A 19139-nucleotide genomic window follows, 5' to 3' on the forward strand; every position below is an offset into this window, starting at 1 on the left:
GAGTTCTGTTATGTTGTACCTACATATCTCACAAACCATGGAATGCAAAAAATAGGTTCATAATAGCAGCCATATGGTAGCAATAAGTTTGAGATGGATGTGAGTGCAAGAATAGATTGATTTCTTAGACCATCCAAATGGTAAAATACCCCAGAGAGTCTAACTTCTAATATAGTTGGAAAGCAAAATATACTCAAGTGATTTAGCAACATATAAGAAATTAAACAGTCATAGAGGATTTAAATTTGCAAGTGTCAGTCAATCATAAGGATATTGCTTTATGAAGTTTACTAAGATGATTGAATATCTTTTTAGTTAGACTTGAGAACCTATTATTCAAAAGAGAGCAATCTATTATTATGTAAATACTTCAAGCAGGAAAAGCTCATACATATACCTAATCAATGATCAACTAAATATATTAGAGTTCATTGTAGATTAAAGATCAGTACATAGATCTTAGAGTGCATGTACGTATAATCAGATCTTGTGTTCATAGATTTGTTGCTATTGACAATACAAGTATATCCTATATATATATATATATGTATATTAGCTGATCAGAATCACTCTATATCAAAAACCAACCACATAGCACATATGTACACACGCACACACACGCACACACAACTGGAATTAAATTTTGTTCTTTGATTTAATAAATATTTAATTGGTTAAGGTAGAAAGTAATATTTGTCCATGAAAGAAATATGCCTTAGATTGTTGGAACAGGGCTTTAAGAAACCCTAATACAATTTAAAAGATAAACAAAAGTAATAAAACTTTGTTATAAAAAAACTATAAATGATTTGCAAAAGATAGCAAATCAAAATCGAAAAGAATTGGAAGCACATTGGATATCGTCCTAAGATGTATTTCTATTTCTCATGCAAGAAATATTCGAAAATACCATCTCAAGATACGACCAAAATCCTCCGTCTGCAAGCACGACTATGAAGGAGGTTAATGAAGATTTTTTCAGCATCTAGAAAAAAAAGAATAAATATTGCGGTAGAAAAGAGAAGTATTGGAAAAAATTTGAAAGAAGAAGAAGAGAAAGCTCTTGGATGGCTTGCTTAAGTCCTAAAGAAGTCTTTTTATAGCTAATTAATATAACCATTGGGGTCTTTATTGATCCATCAAGGCTTTTAATAAGACATCTAATGGTTAGAAAATAAAAAAAAGAATTAAATGCATGTAACCATTTGATAATTAGGAGCTCAACGATCAGAAATTAAAATAATGATAATAAAAAAATTAATGACATCATGAATATTTAAATAATAAAATTAAAATACAAGATTAAAATATTTAAATGAAGATTTTAAGAAAATTTTGAATTTTTTTTTTAAATTTCTTTCAACACTTAGAACTTCACAATAATGATAATAATTGATTGTGACCAGAAACTGCACGTGTTAGAAGCTACATTGGTCCAAAGTCAAGATTCTCCCATTGAACCTATAATACAAACCAACAAGCCCGGGAGCCTATAAGTGGGAAAAAAATCCTATCAATTATATAATCAAACATCACGATGAGCTTGATACTGCAATATCCCTCAGTTCGTATGGATCATAGATCGGATCTATTCTGATACCATTTCTAACAACCCAATCAAAATTATTAGTCAAAAAAAATATTATTTGAATGTTTCAGTCGTGTATAAATATTCAAAAGGTTGACTAAGCTCAAATCGATCGAATTTGGATTCAAATTCGATCAGATTCTCCATCATCCAATCCGCATGGATCTCCATGCAACAAATCAAAAAGTTGATAGCCATTTTTCCATCCATTTGGATTTGAAAAAAAGTAAAAAAAAAAAAAAAGAGAACGTGTCATTAAATTGGATGGGATAGGGCATGGAAGCCAATGCACACTGGGGGATGGAATCGAGTTTGTATTTGTTCTGAAATATTTCTATTCATCACCATAGAATCTAGTGTGTGTGCGCATATATATATGAAACAAAAACTGAGAGAAAGTATTTAGCAAGTTAAGCTGTCCATGTGAGCATCAACTTATCACTTATGAATACCACGTGGATCAAAAGAAATCTACAAAATATTATTAAATTAAATGAAAAAAAATATTACAGTATTAAATGACTGAATTAAAACCTATGTATGCAAATTGAATGATGTGATTAAAGCATGATATTATTATATTTTTGCAATTAAAATCTATTCATATATGTAACCGAAAATATGGATTGATATTAAGAATTTAGATGGACATTATGTTGCCATATTGATTTATTAGTCCAAGGAATAATTAATTTTAAAAAATAATCAATGGTATGACCTAGAATCCACGTACAATGTGCGGGCTCAAAACTAGTTTAGATTATTGTGAAAAGTTTCTATTTATTTGTTCTAAAAATATTTGTATTTTGTTCTAAAAATATTTATATTTATTTTGAATGGATCTTTATTTATTCCATATGAAGTGTTTGTTTATCTTTCATAGTTTGTATTTATTATAAAAAATAAAAAAAATAACTTAGTATTAATACGGATAAGATTTTATGGGCTAAATAGAAATGCTTCTGAATAAACATAAATTTGGCCTCCAACTCTTGGTATACTTGGGCTTTCGTCCCATCTATATTAATGGCGCATGAGATTTTGTATCATCTACATTAATAATTTATTTTTTAATATTTTTTAAATTCAAATGGATGAAAAATTAATTATTAATTTTTTTATTTTTTTGCATAGAGATCTATGGGGACCAGATGGATCGGATGATAGAAAATTTGATCAGATTTGAAGGTAAATTCGATCAATCTAAGCTGAGTTTATTTTCAAATTCAAAATTCATCAGAAATTAAAGGTGCATTTGGTTACATTTTTTTATTTTTAATTTTTAATTTTTAAAAAATATTTTTTATTTTTTTTAATTTTTGTTATTGATTAAAAGCAAAAAAAATAAAAAATATGTTTGGTAACTACGTTGCTTAAAGTAAAAAGCAATATTTGGGGATGACAGGTGAAGAGCTTGATGAGAGAGAAGGGTTTGAAAAGGGAGGGAGAAGGGTTCGGAGAGGTGAAAAGCTCGACGAGGAAGAAGGATTCAGGCTCTTTACTTTTTGGTTTGGTGTTTTAGACGTGGGGAAATAAAAAAAAAATAAAAAAATAAAAAAATAAATTATGAAAAGCAAAAAAATTTTGCTTTATATATAAAATAATTATTTTGATTTTTTTGATTTTGATTTTTTATTTTTTCATGATGTTACCGAATATTATTTTTTATTTTTTATTTTTTAAAAATTAAAAATAAAAAAAATATATTCTTTCAATGGCTAATCAAACGCACTCTAAATGCAAGCTCACTCAATGCTCTTGACCCTGCGGTACCGTTTCGCCACACATTTCCCTGTGTGGCGCCACCAAAACCACACATCCATGCATCCAATGATCCGACACCCTTTCCGCGGCCCACCAATATCAACCACCAAAACCGAAATATCTCTACAGGGCTTCATTCCCTTCCTCTCCTGTTGAAAGCACCAATTTCTGGTACCGTCATCTTCGTTAGACTAAAAAATTAGTCCCATATCACTAAGCATATCAAATCTCTGGAGAGCTAAATCTAAATGGCATGGGCTTCCACCACCATTTCTCATCACAAGGTGTTGGAGGTTTTCAGTTCTTCTCTTCTTCCTCCCCTGGGATCTTGAGTTCTACTTTCTAAGTTTTTCTTAGAACGGTGTTGGCAGCTGCAGGGTGGATTCCTTCAAAAGGTTGTGTGCCGAAAGAAGGAGAAGGATAGGGATCGGGATAATCACTACCCATACAAAGTTGTCGAGATTACGCCCCCGCCGAGGAGCCTCGGCGTCCGCTGCTTCCCTCTGGTATCCATGTGATTTCTGCTTTGCTTTCCGTCAAAAAATTTCATTTTTTAACTTGTTTAGCAGCTGCAATTTAAGAGATTGGTTGGTTTTGTCTCTGTACCCATGCAACAAATGCTTTTAATTGTATGCATGATAATCTTTTTTCCTGGAAATATATAACCGTATGACTGAATATTGTGCTTGTTCTAGAGGTGCGGTAATGTGGTACCTGGGATTTGATTGAAATTGGGAAGGAATTTGGGGCATGTTTGGTTTGGGGAGTTAAGACATTAGAATGGAAAAGGAAATGGATGACTCCTATTCAGCCGTTTGGTTGGGAAGGGTCCCATTTCCATTCCGATTCCAATGGGGAATGGGAATGTCCCAATCCCCCGAAACCCAATCTTTCTCTCTCACCTAGGACTCAAATTTAATTTTGATTCTGATTCCAATCACGAACCAAACACGTGGGGGATATGGTCATCGATTCTATTCCAGTTGCAAACCAAACATGCCCCGTAGTGGTAGAGGCGAACTTACAAATTTGTAAGGTGATTAGTTTTCTAGACTCTGGAGCTAAAAGAGTGGTCCTGTTCTTGTCTCAAGTCCGAGCTACTTCTGCAAATTCATCCTTGATGATTACAGAGGAGTCGGCCCATCAAAATTGAGATATAAAATATCTTTTTGCTTGAAAGTGAAATGCTTATTAGTGATATCATGTGTTGTCACTCTAATTGAGATATATTTTTTATTTTATTAATAAAATAAAAGCAATGCCAAACAGCCCTCAACTAATTCTATTTTCACTCTAATGTGCACATTTATGTTTGAATCCGGCTGTTAGTTCTTTGATCGAATGCTTAACCCATCCAGTCCACAAGGTTACTTTATGAAATTTTTAGTTGTTCCTAACTTTATAAATTCTTGATTTCCCTTTGATCATTTAAATACTGTTCTGTATTGGTGAGTATAAAAGATTGAACCATTTGGAAACAACTCTAGAGTTCCTGTAAAGTTGGTGACGAATGGATGTGGTGGTAAGAAAAATAACATGATGTGATGTGCAGGTCGATATTTGCAGATTCTGCTAGAATCGGCAGTAACCCAATATGATATATTCTTTTGTGCTTTGTAATAACAACATGTGTCTTAGTTGCAACTACCCATGACATCTGCTTTAGCACTGAGTGCAGTTAGCTACTGAAATTGGATGTTGTGTATAAAGTCCCCCCATCCCTGAAACACATGCATGCACCTGCTAACATGAAAATAGGGCAAAAAAGCTAGGAAGTTTCAGCCACATCTATTCCTGGAGAAACACCTCAAGCTCTTTTGCCTCTCTTAAATAATAGGCATGCAAGATCTTTCCTAGACAAGGTATCCCTAATCCTCCAGCTCCTATTTGTTCCCACCAGCATGGATCATGCACTAATAACAACTGGCCTTGTCAAAAATATAATGTCATAGCAATGTTGCCCAAATGAAATCTTGACTAGAAAGCCTTGTACGGTCCATACAGGTTCGTTGTAGAACAGTCAATAGCAGATAAATTAGAAGTAACATCTACGACCTTTAGCACAATATTTGGTGAATGGAGCACAATCCAAAGCCAAAACTTGGGAGTTTTGTCATGCATCACTTATTAATTGGCCATGTATAGCAGTCTAGTATATTTACAGCGTACACCTCCTATATGGTTGCCAGAGTTGCAGGACAATATGCCTCTGAATTTGTAATTGCAAAGAGATGTATGCCAGAAATGGAAAGCTGCTGATCCTAGTGAAGTGGATAGTTCACAGTGCTCATTCTAAGTCAAAATGGCCATGACAACAAAAGGAAGATTCAAATTAAACCTTTTTAAGAAATAAAGTTTTTGATCGGAATACGCAAGGGTAGGTGGAAAAGGTGAAGAAGGAAACGAGTAGCACATACACCCTAGTGCATGTTCCTTGACGCTGAGGACATCCTCTAAGAGTGGGAGATTTCACTTAAAATTTCGTGTATGATATCCAAATCAACATAATAATATTATGCCAAATAATTACCACTGATATTTTTTCCTCTAGATTTTCAAGCTCACAAGTGTAATAAATAAAATAATAGTTGATGTCTTCAAACTGGCTGTAAACAACTGCAGTGAACTTGACTCAGTTTAGTCAATTGTAGTGTATAATCCTTCGAGCAAAATCAAATTGTAAATTCTCGTATACTGTCTACATTTATTTTTATGTCACCATATGTAATTTACAAGATCACAGCAGCTTGATGCTGATTGCAACATCACCTAAGATGTTGGAAAAGTTCTTAGTCACACTTCTCTTTTTGCGAAACGAAACAATCAATAGTGGCTTCATAAACGCACCTATGATTGTTTAACATTGACTAGGGTGCTGTGGCAACCATTGGCATTATGCTACCATAATATTGTGCCTGCATCATGCTTGTCTCTAGTTTATCATGCTTATTGCCTGTGTTAAGTGCATCCCTTGATTCCCTATTTTAAAGGGAGCTCGTCTGCCTCTACGTATTTGCAGCATCATCCAATTATGCATCATTACCACCATCTACCACTTTTCTTTGTCTATTGTTTAATTTTGAAAACAATAAATGCTTTCTGGTTCTCCTAAAGAATTCTATCATGCATTCTTTTTTATTTTTCCTTGATAATTTCTCTATACTCTTCTTCTTGTTTAATTTGTTTTGCTCTCATGATGCAGAACATACATTGTGGGGAGAGTGTCACCATAGAAGGACAAGCTTACACAGTTTCTGCTGTGACCCACCGGTACCAGCTACGCAAGGGAAAATATGAACCCAGTGAGAAAAGGCTTGATGTGCAGTCAACAGGAAGATACATATTGAATCTGTACCTGGAGAATCTACTAGAAAAATCATGAATAATATCATATCCATGATAAAGTCAGATTTAATAGCAATTCTAATCTTCGACTGCCAATTACTGAATGGTTGTCACTAATGATAATACTTGCATAGTGTATGAGCCCATTATTCTTCGTAGAATTTAAAAATCTTTTAGATGTCCTGCAATTTAAGAATTGAACTGTCTTTAAATATTTAAATCTCACATTTGGATCAATCATAGTTTATGAACCACTATAATCAGTTTGGTTGGCCCCTATTTTATTCCCTTTTATCTCCCCGGCAATGGTAGCCACATGGTACATACAATGGGTTGCTCTCATTAGCTTGTTACCAGGTGCATATTTACTGATTCATGGGTCATATGGATTGAGGATTAAAAAGATATATGTCATTCCAATAATTCAGGTAGTTCATTAGCTAATCTTTTTCAATGCATGATACTAATAATCAATTTTCATAATATATTAGTAACTAGTCTTCACCTATTCAAATTGGTGAAGCCTTTGTTGATCAAATCATTTACCATCGAAAGTTCTAGAGGTCTTAAGCCAAGCTCCAAAACCTAATCCTAGGTTAACAACCTCCTAATTAAGATACATTAGATAGAGAACACTGGCTTGAAAGTTTTGTAAGATTTGATCACTGCTAACCACTAGCTGGCAGCTCTCTAGTCACATAGCCTGCACCTACTGGCCATCCTAAGGATCACATCCTTGGTCACATTGTCATAGCTTTATATGCTTTACTCTCCCCATGATAAGATGCTTTTACTGGAACTGCTTCAGTACTGCTTTTTTGTTGTTCCTCACTATCGAACCATAATAAACTTCAAAGGAAGCCGTATCATCTTTGTTATTGCAATCCACTGAAATCGATGACCGTGTACAAATTCAGATCATTTGCGATGCTGAAGCCTCATAGAAATTGTCAGAAATGCTCTCCCTGTGAAGTCAGATATGCAGCACAACTAATTTTCAAGCCTATCCAGAATTTTTCCTTCATTTTTTTTTTTTAAAGTCTATTCTAAATTATCTACCTCTGCAACATGTGAAGTGGCACACCTACCAGAAGAAAATGATTTGATACCCAGCAAGAAGCTCCTACACTATCACTCTCTTGGCCAAACCATTAACTGGAAATCAACATTGCATAACATGACGAACAGAATTTTATTCCCATTGAAAGCCAACGAATAACATCATTCCAGTCTCCAATTTGTGTCTTGTAGGTAACCAAGTAGCCTCCAGCTTAACATGACCTGTGAAGGGTTCTAATCAAAATCAAGGCAGCACGTTCTAGGAAGTCCCAAAACTAGTGACTCCAAAGAAGTCACGCTTCCCTTAACTCTGCCAGTAAGACCGTATCAATAAAATATCAATCTATTTCTCTAACAAATGAGAAAATACAAGCGACTAGAATATCTAAATGCTCAAAATTAAAGAAATCTTGATGTTTAAAACCCTCCATCAAACAACTATCTAAGCAAACACCGTGCAGCTCCAAGATTGTATCTCTTGATAACAACACCAAAGTTGCTGAAAGGTATATTCTGTTCACTTGCATGGCAGTAATCCGCATCCTGAATTTACCTCATACAAAATTGCCCCTGAAGTGATGGGAATGACGACTATGCTGAACTTGTGCTTACTTTTTTTCTAACAACTCTTTTCCGGCGTGGCTTTGAAGGCGTTGCCTCTTGTTCGCCGCTGCCCTGCTTGATACCAAGAAATCCGAGGCCAGAGATGATGGCATTCTTTGATATGAACCACCTTGAAGATGGATTGTCAGTAACCTCTGAGGGTCTGTTGTATGCTTTCAACAGATTGTCTGACTGCAGCAGTGGATCAGCTTGCACCCCAAGCCAAGCAAGTCTGGATGTCTCCCCAATCTGAACATTCAATATTCTGCACCAAATGTGAAGCAATGAACAACATATTATTCAATTCAGCTACCAACTAGAAACTAATTTCACAGGAAAAAACAAGATCAAACAGCAAAATTTATGCAAAAAGCAGGGGCAAATACTGCATGCCACAGTACTTTTTTCCAAAAATGAAAAACATGCAACTTTCTACCAAAATTGCTTATTTCCTGCATTTGCTTCAGACCTGGACAGGCTTATATTGTGCAACCGATTTCAGCTAATTTGGCAACAATATTCTTCTGACTACGAAATCCAAAGCTTTTAGATCACAAACCAAACATGAAAATAAAGGTGTTGTTTTCACTTTCTGAGACATATCAGGCAATTTGCAAAAGCAGAATGGAAATTTATTTGATGAATATGACAAATAAATGTTCATGTATTATGTAACCACATATGACAACTCTTGTACCATATAATATTCACCTTTAAACAATGCAATAGCGACTCTTCAAATGGGCAAGACCTGAAGTTTCATGAAGCATACATCAAGTCAAATTATTTGAGCATAAAGCGGTGTTTGAATTACCTATTGTATGCATGTTTCGGATAATTAAAATAAAACAATGTGATCAAAATAGGTAAGACAAGGACATGGATATGACAGACTAGGAGGGAATTTGACACATCAGTGGAAATTTCAGAGGTAAAAGCCAACCTATTTAGCAGAGATGGAAAAAGTTTGACTCAAAAAGTTGGCATACACTTGCAGAACATATAGACACCTTTCACAAGACCTTCACCTCTTTTAAACATGTTACGTGCCTCACGTCAAGGAGACACTCTACTTCCCCAGCATGCAGAAAGGCAAGCCTATGGTGATGTTGTCTTTCCAAGATGGAAAACAGAGGACAGCATCTTGGCATTGATTATGATAAAATGATATCTATGCATCTTCAGAGCCAAAGTTATGCAGACTTATCTTTGAGCAGCATGATTCAAAAGTTTGACAAGAACAAAATATTTTGGCTTATTAGGCTGATCTCAAAGAGACATTAATAGATTTCTCGCTTAGAAGCAGGGAATTGAGTACTGGTTTTCAACTAAAAGGTCTCTTGGGAAATATACAAGGACAATCCTCAACCTATCAATCATTGCAACAGTAACGAACCAAGACCAAAGAAGAAAAGAAGGTGATGCAAGGTCTCACTGTAATTATGAAAGACCACCCTTAATGCATTAGCTCAATAAAAGGAAAACATCAAAGCAACAGAAAACAAAAGAAAACGACAGGACAGGAAATCATAGAGAAGTTAAACCAAAAGAAATCGTTAACACTATACAGAAGTTAAACCAACAGGATGGGAACCTGCCTCAGTGCTGTGCTGAAAAAGATCGCCACTCCCAGAACATCAAAGCGGTCAAACATAGCTCGATCAAATCCACATAACAGCTGATATCGTAGGTTTGCATAAAATCCCAAGAAAGCCCCATAACCAAGAGCATTGGTACTGACAGATGGTATGGTCATCGACAACCTACCACACAATGTAATCAGTTGAAGCATTCGCTGAAGGAGAGACTTGGAGCAACTTGCACAAGAATAATATAAAATGAGGCAAAAGTGGGGTAAACTGACCTCCCCTCCTTTTTGGCAGAGAGAGCTTTTGATAAAAATCCTTGAACTGATCCGGCAGTTACACCAACTAGACATAACTCTGAAGCCTTCCAAAGAAAGAAAGATTGAATTCTTTTCTGTAAGTCAAATTCTCTCAGAGGATAGCTCTTCTCAAATATATTATTTGGAAGTTTCTGAATAGTATTTTGCAGGTCAAAACGGAACGTATTCCCATAGGAACGACATGGTGCAAGTGACCAGACAATAAATGCATTGCAAGCTGATACTGTCAGAACATTTACGAGTGCTAAATCCCATTCTTGTTTAATCCTGCACAAATCAAATCCAAAGAACATGGTAAGACAACATAACATAAATATTTTCATCTACATTGTGATGAAATAAACACCTTTCTTTGCGATTCTTCAGCTCCCACCAAACAGCACAACCAATAGTAGCTGCCTGTTCGAGGATTAGTTTATATAAGAAAGAGGGATCTGCAAGCATCCTGCATATCAAGGTAACAATTTGAAGTAGGTTAAACTCAGATAGAAGAGGAAAAGAAGGAACCAATGAGCCTCATCAACTGACATAAAGTTATACTAGATGAATTGCAGAATCATTCTAACCAATTCAGTAGGCAAACAAAAAATAAGGTTTTCTTTAGATGCTAGCAAGATAAAACATGAAAATCAGGTTTCAAAATTTTAAAAAAATAGAAGAAGCAGAGGTATTAGCAGTGCTGAACATATTTCATATTTGATGAATAGTGTGCAACAAGTGCTTAAAAATAAACCTAATTTATTCTACATTATTAACATGTCTCAATCTCAAATGTTATAGGACCAGATCATTTGGACCAGAACTCCTTTGGCACCATCATGCCTTCATGCTCAAGCAAACCAGGAATCATGAACAGATGCATTGCCTACTATTCAAACTGCTATACTGCATCTACACAAAATACACACAACATGCATCAATCTCTATAATGCAAAAAACTTAAAGAGTCCAGCCATATACAAATGGCCTCAAAATCCTTTCCAATTTTTATGTACCATATTTAGGGCTGCTAATGGGTCAGGCTTGGGCCAGCCAATCACAAGTTCAAGGCCGACCTAAATAAATAAAAGCAAGCACGGCTTCGCACATACCCCAACTTTAAAATTTTCTTGAGGCCCAAGCCCAGCCCATATTTAGCGCAAGGCCAAAAAGCTACTCTAAATAAGAATATGTTTATTCACTTTCACCAAACTTGAAAAGAAAATAATGAAAAAAATCATGAGTTACCACATTAAACCCTAACCCAAATCATGGCTTGATCCCATCAAATCCAGCCCTTAATGCTACCATCAATCATTCCTCCACTCATAATGGCTAACCACATCCACTTGGCTTGTTGCCACAACCCACTAAGTTTGCTCCTCCATAGCATTGAAGCCACTCGCCACTCATCGTGTCTTCTCCACCACTAATCATCTCCCACCACCCATCAAGTCATCTCTTCTACACCTCCCTGCTCATCATGTCATCCTTCCATCTCTTCAATGGTGAAGAACATGGTGATAAAAAATGGGAATAAACTACAAAGGTAACGGACATCAGACGACAGTGGTGGTTGAAGGCAACAGTGAAGGCTACGGTAGTGAACAGCATACTATGATGGTGATAGAAGGCAACGACAAAGGACTACAACAACAACTAGTAGGGGATGGGCAATGTCAGGCGTAGAGAAGAGAAGGGAAGGGGATGGAAAGAGATTGTAGAAAAGTTAGGATCAGATGTTACAGGCCCACTGGGATATGAGTTGGGCTTGGACTCTTGTTTTATGCAAAAAAGAAGGGGATTAGAATCAAAGAATAGTATCATACAACAAAAAACAAAGATGTATATGCATAGTAACTACTGTACAGTGTATTATTTAAGGTAATATGGCATAGTCTTACACCCTAACAATGCATTGGAACCAAGAGAATGATATTGAATTGTTTAAATACACAACAATCATAGTAAAATGCATAGGGTTCAGCATCTGTTGCACATTTTGCTATGATATACAGTTAAACAAGGTATGCCGTCTCAGCACTGAGCTCCATACCGATGTCACCCTGTTACTGTGTTGATATGGGCTTGGTTCGGCAACCATGTCAGCATGCCCCTCGTACCGCATGCTGGTACCAAACCGATATGGTACAGTCTGCCCTGTGCAGCTCGGTTCGATATGGTATAGTATACCTTGCAATTAAGTAATTCATTGCTAAAAGTGTAAGAGTATTACCACTTTAACAGGGATTAAGCATTAGTTCCACATTGACTTTATAAACATCATCTCAATTTGTCGTACCAGGAGGCCATCCATGCTACAAACCAACTTGCCCACCTCCCAACATCAAGAAACTAATGAAAGAATGGAAGGGGGAATGAGATTGGTACAAGTTGGCATCCATGATTGGAAAAGCATAACAAGTGATTTTTTGAGCACAAGGTGATTGGATGGTCCCTACTAACATGATTCTTGCTCTTATGATGTGCTTCATTTCTAATCTTTCTAGAATGGATGTTTCTGTGCAAGAAAAATGTAGTTCAATCAGTTTCTTGAGCATCAAGTGATCTTTTTCTTTGATGGTAAATGGCCTATAGTTGTGAAGTACCCTTTTTCCCTTCCAGTTATATTGTTGTTTATCTAAAATCTAAATCCTATTGATAATATGACAACCTTGTTTAGTTTTTTTCTCTTTCTTCTACAGTGTAGATTGCCTATCTTCATGAGCCTACCCGAGAGTGATGGCAGGTGTTTATGCCCCCCTTTTAGTATTCCCATCCCATCTATTTAATTAGAAATCTGCAAAGCATCAGCTGTTTTAAGAAGTTCTTACAGCCTATAAATATTTATGACACCATTCTTGCAACTCTTAACCTTTCCTTGATGTGATCATACATTTTCCTCGTCCACCAAGCAGAGGAAACCATGCTTATATCATTCTACAGCAATCCACCATGATCATGATTAAGGAAATGTTGCCCCATGCATAAATAAACTAATATTTGAAAGGGGAAAACATGCGGAACAATGAATATTTGAAAGGGGAAAACATGCAGAACAACATGTCAATGTTCCGATGGTGTTCTATCAAATTCCAAAACTCAAAGTAGGAACCTAATCTACTGAAATCGAATGAGACATATCATTCAAAAGATGAGAGTTCTCATGAAGCAGCACCAGGGATAGCTATCCACCCATCAAAATCAACACCATACATGATAACCCCAAGAGAGAGTGTCATTTAGATCACAGTTGAAAAAGTGGTCTATTACTGGAGATTTATGTTTAACCTATTTACACAAAACCAAGTGACTTTTATGCTTTATGGAAAAAACACAGCACTTTGTTCATACAATTTTCACCAGAAGTTCCATCTACCAAACCTACCCATCACAGTTGTAAAGACCAAGAATCAAGCTCAATGCATTATATTGTTACTCTCTGCAAATGAAGGCCTACTTTCTTGTTCAAGCATGCAATAAGCAATCCTACCAGAAGGAGCATATACAAAGAGAAACTAGACATGTGTTGATAAATACTCCAAAAGAACAGGTAATACATGCTTTAAGAATTAAGAATTCTTTCTTTCAATCTCCAAATATAGACTAGTTTGTTTAGCTTTTAAAATCATAATAAATAAGGTTTTATTACTTTAATTACACTTCAACACTAACACTCTTATTTTTCCTTTTTCTTTTTCATACTTTATCCTCAAACCACTAGTACTAATTGCAAAACTTCCCATCTTAATCATAAGCAATAAGCTAGATGTTCTATTTTTCTTCCTAAAGATGATCAAAAGCCTGCAGATAATCAAGCATGCAGAAATAAATAAGCATCACCAATGCTTATATATCCGCACTATATATTCAAAGACCTGTCCACCATTAAACAAATCAACCAACAGGTCAGAAAACAAATAAATTAAGTCATGGTCTCAAGCTCTAGGACACACTAGTCATACTCATATGTGCTGGGGCGCACAGAGAAAAAAAAGATAGGGCCGTTTACAAATGTATGAAAATCAACTGCAAGTCTACAAGCCCGGAATATGTGAAAAAATCAATTCTTCTTTGATAGCTACATTTAAATATCTTTCTAAAAGAACTGCAAGCTTCCTACTACTTTACCTTCCAATGAAAGCCCTAGATAGGGATTGTGGAAGAGCACGAGAAATGAACCTAGATGTTGTTGGCCTTGCATTAATTGACAAGAAGCGTACCATTTGTGCAGAGCTCACCAAACCCTATACTCCAGGTAATATTTGGTGAGTAGCCTGGAAAGATACTGTTCTAACTTAGCAAAATAAAGAATAAGGATACCATTTCATAAGCTTGGCGAAGCCCAGCAGGCAAATTTATCATGGTCTTGTACCACTCTTGAAGCACCGCATCCACAAATTTCCTATCAAAGAGCTGCCAAAAGTATAGAAATCATTACTGCACATAGATGTTTCTATCTTTGCTTTTCTTTTTTCTGAACATAGAATAATTCCACCAACCTCTTGAAGGACAAGGCGCCTTCTAAATAATCCACCTTCATCTCCCTCATCATCTTCATCAAAGTCATCAAAGTAATCATCATCATCACCACCATCATCGCCACCATCACCCCCACCATGGAAATTTTTCTTTCCGATATCACCACCACCTCCACCAACTGCTGTCTGCACCAATTTGGGAAAAAAAAATACACAAAAATATTTGTCAGAACATTCAGAGTCATGAGATATTATTGGGGAAAACTGTTAAAGTTCAGCACATAGGGAGGAGGAACTCCCTATTCCACTCATTAGAAGTGGTACAAAAACTGACCAAATACAAAAGGAAGTGACGAAGGAAGTTATGCCTCTATATTTAAGTGATAGAGGCCCAGCTGATGTAAGAGAAAAGGAAAGATGCATAGAATAATATATTTGAAATCCAACAGTGAAAGGCCAATTAAATGGACAAACCTTAAAAATAACCAAATAAGTCCTTGGCAAATGCCAAGACTCTGAGAACACATACAAAAGCAAAACAAGCTATAGCCAAATATCCAACTCTTGTCTACCTTTTTTGGCCCTGTCACATACATCGCGGTGCACTTGACCTACAGACCTTCTGTATTACGTCATAAATGACTGCAAGTAACCAACTGCTCCCTGCACTCTCAGTTTAGTGGAAACAGAATAATTTCCCCTACACAGTGCATGAAAACTAATAATATTGTAGAAGAAGGGAGCGCGCCCCCCCCCACCCCCCACCTACTGTGCACAAACAGACCCATCCGAATATAGACACTGCCTGATGAGCTTTCCATAAATATCCTCCAAGACAAGTAGTTAGAATGCATGCCAATGGAGGTGCCTCGACTTTAATACAAATTAATAGGTCACGAAACCAAGCCAGACATGAAACCAAATTCACCTCCACTTCTACAGCATACAAGTATCCCCCATTTAGTGGGTAACCTCGCCCTCTACAAATAACTCCTCAGTCCCAACCTAGAGCCAAGGATAAAATAAAATAAAATTTCCCTAGCAGATATCCTTCCTCCACCAAGTGTCAGACCCTTGATTTAATAAGCAGCAGGCAACAAAAACACCGGACAGGCAGAAGAGCCTTGATAGCAGATATACTTCCAATGCCTAATCTTGGAATCGATCCTTCCAAAATAAAATAAAACAAAACAAAAACAGCTATACTTGCATCGACTTATTTTATATTCCACATCCCAGCTTCCTTTTCTAGTGATCACAAGGATTAGACACTTCAAATAACCGCACGATGAAATAAAACCACAAACAAGTTGAGAACCCTTCCTGATGCCGTTTCTGATCCCCTAGTGAGAATTTCTTGATCATTAAATGGACAAAGCGTACTATCCAGAGCTCTCGGGCTCATAATTATACTTTTACCTTCTTACAATCCCGTAAGAAACGATAAATCTCCAAAACCCCGCTCAAAAAATTGAAGTAAATAGGCATAAAACGGCTGATCAAGCTAATTAATGCTTCATTAGCTAATCAATAGGCATACAAGATCTTAACTTTCCAGGGTTTCAAGAGCATCATACAAAAAAAAAATTTCAATTCTATACCCATCACTTAGCAATGAATCAAAAGTTATAATGGAAAAAACACAAGTTAAATCAAATTAGAACCGCAAAACCCTTCCCCTCCTACCTCAGGGCTCGACTTCGTACTCTTCTGGGAGAGATCGAGCTTTGACTTCTCCAACGTCACCGCCCCAAACGCCCCATACTCCCCCTTCATCACCGGCTCCATCGCCGCAGACAACAACGAAGACGACGACGAGGAGCAGGAGGGCGGCTCGGAATCCGGTGAGGCGGCGAAGCAGCGCTCAAGGGCGCCCCTGTGGTCGGGTTCAACGGCCCCCGGCATTGCCCCGGGGGCGGAGGCTGCCGCCGCCCTGACGACGAGGCAGGGCTTCCTCCGGCCGGCTAGGGGAACCGGCGGGAGGAAGGGGCGAGGGTGGGGGTGGAGATTAGGGTTTGGAAGCGGAGAGAGGTTCTTGGGGTGAAGGCGAGAGGGGCGGTGGAGAGCCATGAGAGGCTGCGGGGTCGCAGCTTGGAAGACGGCGTGGGAACCCATCTCCTCTCACCCTCCCCCTCTCTCTCTCTCTTGTATCTTGCGGCCAGTCTTCTCGCCCTCGTCCTATCCGGGCGGGGGATCGGCCTGCCTTCTGTGCTACTCTCTTTTGCAATGCGCTCGTCGAAACGCCCCCTAATGGATTATTTGAGGAGTTCGTTGCAGGACCCATCTATTATGACCAATATATGTCGCGTGGCATGTACAGGTTACGAGAAGGGAGTTGCAGCGTAGCAGCAGAGCAGCTTCCGTCGGTCGTTGCTTTTAGCCATCTGCTTTTTTTTTTTTTTTTTCTTCTTTTCTTTTCTTTTTCCTTTGCCTTCTCCTATGTTTAGATTTTAAAAATTTTAAAAATAATTATTAAAAATCATATAATATTATTTTAAAAATATTTTATATATTTTTATTAAAAAATAATAGATAAATATATTATATAATATTTTTATAAAAATAGATGCTCAACCAAATATAAATTATTTTAGAAAATATTTCTTTTGATAATAGTTTCAAATGCTTGACACATCATTGAGGTCGGTATGAATCGAGTCTCTAATCCATTAGAGTCATCGTTATATACAAGTATCTAAAGTTTTTGATTGATATGCTACTATGGACATTGAATTCACTTCTATCTAACATGCTGATACATGGTCTCTTGTTGCATTTTAGTCTAATATAAATATTATAGGATGTAAGTGGGTGTATCAGTTTAAGCAAAATTCTAATTGTTTCATCAATAAGTACAAGGTGCGTCTGTTGCAAAATGCTTTCATCAACAACCAGGATTAGATTCATTGAAATATTCAGTGCTATGGTGAAGAATAGTGTCCTTTTTATCATATTAACTTTAGTCCTCACTTTCAATTGATCTCTTCACTAATTTGATATTGATATCATCTTTCTTCATGGAGATCTTCAAGAAAAGATGTATATGTTGGAAAATATGTGTCCTAAAATCAATCGTTTGATAATTATACTATTTGTAAATTATATATGAATTATTTATTAATAAAAGTTAATTAGTATTTTTTATCATAAAGTGTGCATCTTCTTTTATGAACTCTTGTGTTATAATGAAGTTCTTAGAACTACTTTCAATCAATAAAGAAGGATTTATCGTGTAATTTTTAAACTTGTTTACGATTAAACAATACGCTATTACTAGAACGATAGCAATTATCAAGTATAGGTCATTGTGTGCCATATGCGTTGGTTGTCTTCGTAACCAAAGAGTATAGAGACACTGGCATGCATACAGATAAAATGTAGGAGTAAATTTGTACGGAACATGATCAACTATGGAGTACTCTACTGTCAAGGATAGCTCGTGAAGGATATAGGTATAAGTATTCCTCCGATCTGAGATCACCACGGTGACTTGCAAACAACTCACTGTGCTTTAATGTCGGATTATCTAAATTTCTAATTCAGTGATGAAAGATTTCTGAACACAGTCAAGTACTTGCCAAGTCGGTATGTGAATCAAGATAGGATTGACTGCTCCTAGTTTCAGGAGTTAGTACTACATTGTATTTCAATTCAGCAAAATCTTGATCAGGATAGTCCTTGTGAGGAGTCACAGGATTTATGAAGTTGAAACATTTTATAGATATACTAATTAAGAGTTGACAGTTTAACTTTGAAATCATCCTGAGCATTGAGGGTTAATGGGATGAATTATACGATAACCATATACCAAGAATTTTTGAATATTACTTTACAACCATTCGGCCTATCTGGATATTGGGTACCATTACTAGATGGTCATTTCGATTGGTACAGTTTTTATTTTTATGCTACCGACTTATGTTCGAACCTATGGGGTCATATTCAAAAAAAATTTCTGATTGATCAGATGACTAATCGACGATTGAGAATTGTTAAAGGATATAATCATCGATTTGATTGATGGTAAACCTTAAGCAAAAGTTACGATGGAATAATTTACTAAGGGTTAGTGAATTATAAGAGGATTAATTAGTAATTAGATTACTGATTAACTCAATTTGATGGAGCAATAAGGTTTGGATCAAGTCTGATTGAATTAGATTCAATTAGGTTTGATCCGATTAGGTTATGAGATGACCTAATTGCTAAGGATGTTTGATTTCTGATTTGATTAGGACTTAGGCTTGATTTTTAATTGAATTAGAATTTAATTGAGTTGGTTCAGTGCCTAATTAGATTAGGTTCTATTCTTTAATTGGATCTAACCTAATTTGATTAGGATGAGAATCTAACTGGATCAAGCACAATTCAAATAGATTTGAATTTTGAACCTTACGATATCTTATATCACCAC

At 36.3% G+C, this 19139-nt stretch overlaps 2 protein-coding genes across 4 annotated transcripts; one reads left to right on the top strand and one right to left on the bottom strand.

The window, feature by feature from the left end:
• Positions 1-3473: 3473 nt before the first annotated feature.
• On the top strand, positions 3474-6793 carry LOC105038738 (uncharacterized). Of its 3 annotated transcripts, none has more exons than XM_010914608.3 (3): positions 3474-3636; positions 3710-3858; positions 6555-6793. In XM_010914608.3, the coding sequence occupies exons 1-3, from the start codon at positions 3606-3608 to the stop codon at positions 6732-6734; spliced, it is 360 nt and encodes a 119-aa protein (XP_010912910.1). In that variant the 5' UTR covers positions 3474-3605; the 3' UTR covers positions 6735-6793. The 3 variants fall into 3 exon arrangements, with proteins under 3 accessions (XP_010912910.1, XP_010912912.1, XP_010912911.1); XM_010914610.3 differs by having other exon boundaries at positions 3730-3858; XM_010914609.3 differs by having other exon boundaries at positions 3477-3636; positions 3724-3858.
• A 1076-nt stretch (positions 6794-7869) lies between these two features.
• LOC105038739 (protein RETICULATA-RELATED 6, chloroplastic) lies at positions 7870-16944 on the bottom strand. The gene is made up of 8 exons (XM_010914611.3): positions 16412-16944; positions 14747-14911; positions 14568-14660; positions 14376-14491; positions 10612-10710; positions 10224-10532; positions 9958-10122; positions 7870-8624 (listed from the first exon to the last, which is right to left on the bottom strand). The coding sequence occupies exons 1-8, from the start codon at positions 16838-16840 to the stop codon at positions 8348-8350; spliced, it is 1653 nt and encodes a 550-aa protein (XP_010912913.1). The 5' UTR covers positions 16841-16944; the 3' UTR covers positions 7870-8347.
• Positions 16945-19139: the final 2195 nt, after the last annotated feature.

This window comes from Elaeis guineensis, chromosome 1 (genome assembly GCF_000442705.2).
Source record: "Elaeis guineensis isolate ETL-2024a chromosome 1, EG11, whole genome shotgun sequence".
Lineage (NCBI taxonomy): Eukaryota > Viridiplantae > Streptophyta > Magnoliopsida > Arecales > Arecaceae > Elaeis > Elaeis guineensis.

Bases quoted from the DNA above. Each gene is read 5' to 3' on its own strand.
- LOC105038738 (XM_010914608.3), top strand. From the start codon at position 3,606: ATGGGCTTCCACCACCATTTCTCATCACAAG. The intron at 3,637-3,709 runs GTGTTGGAGGTT...AGTTTTTCTTAG, and splicing joins CCACCATTTCTCATCACAAG to AACGGTGTTGGCAGCTGCAG. The intron at 3,859-6,554 runs GTATCCATGTGA...CTCATGATGCAG, and splicing joins GCGTCCGCTGCTTCCCTCTG to AACATACATTGTGGGGAGAG.
- LOC105038739 (XM_010914611.3), bottom strand. From the start codon at position 16,840: ATGGGTTCCCACGCCGTCTTCCAAGCTGCGACCCCGCAGCCTCTCATG. The intron at 14,661-14,746 runs GTTGGTGGAATT...TACTTTTGGCAG, and splicing joins GGCGCCTTGTCCTTCAAGAG to CTCTTTGATAGGAAATTTGT. The intron at 10,123-10,223 runs GTCAGTTTACCC...ATTGTGTGGTAG, and splicing joins TCTGCCAAAAAGGAGGGGAG to GTTGTCGATGACCATACCAT.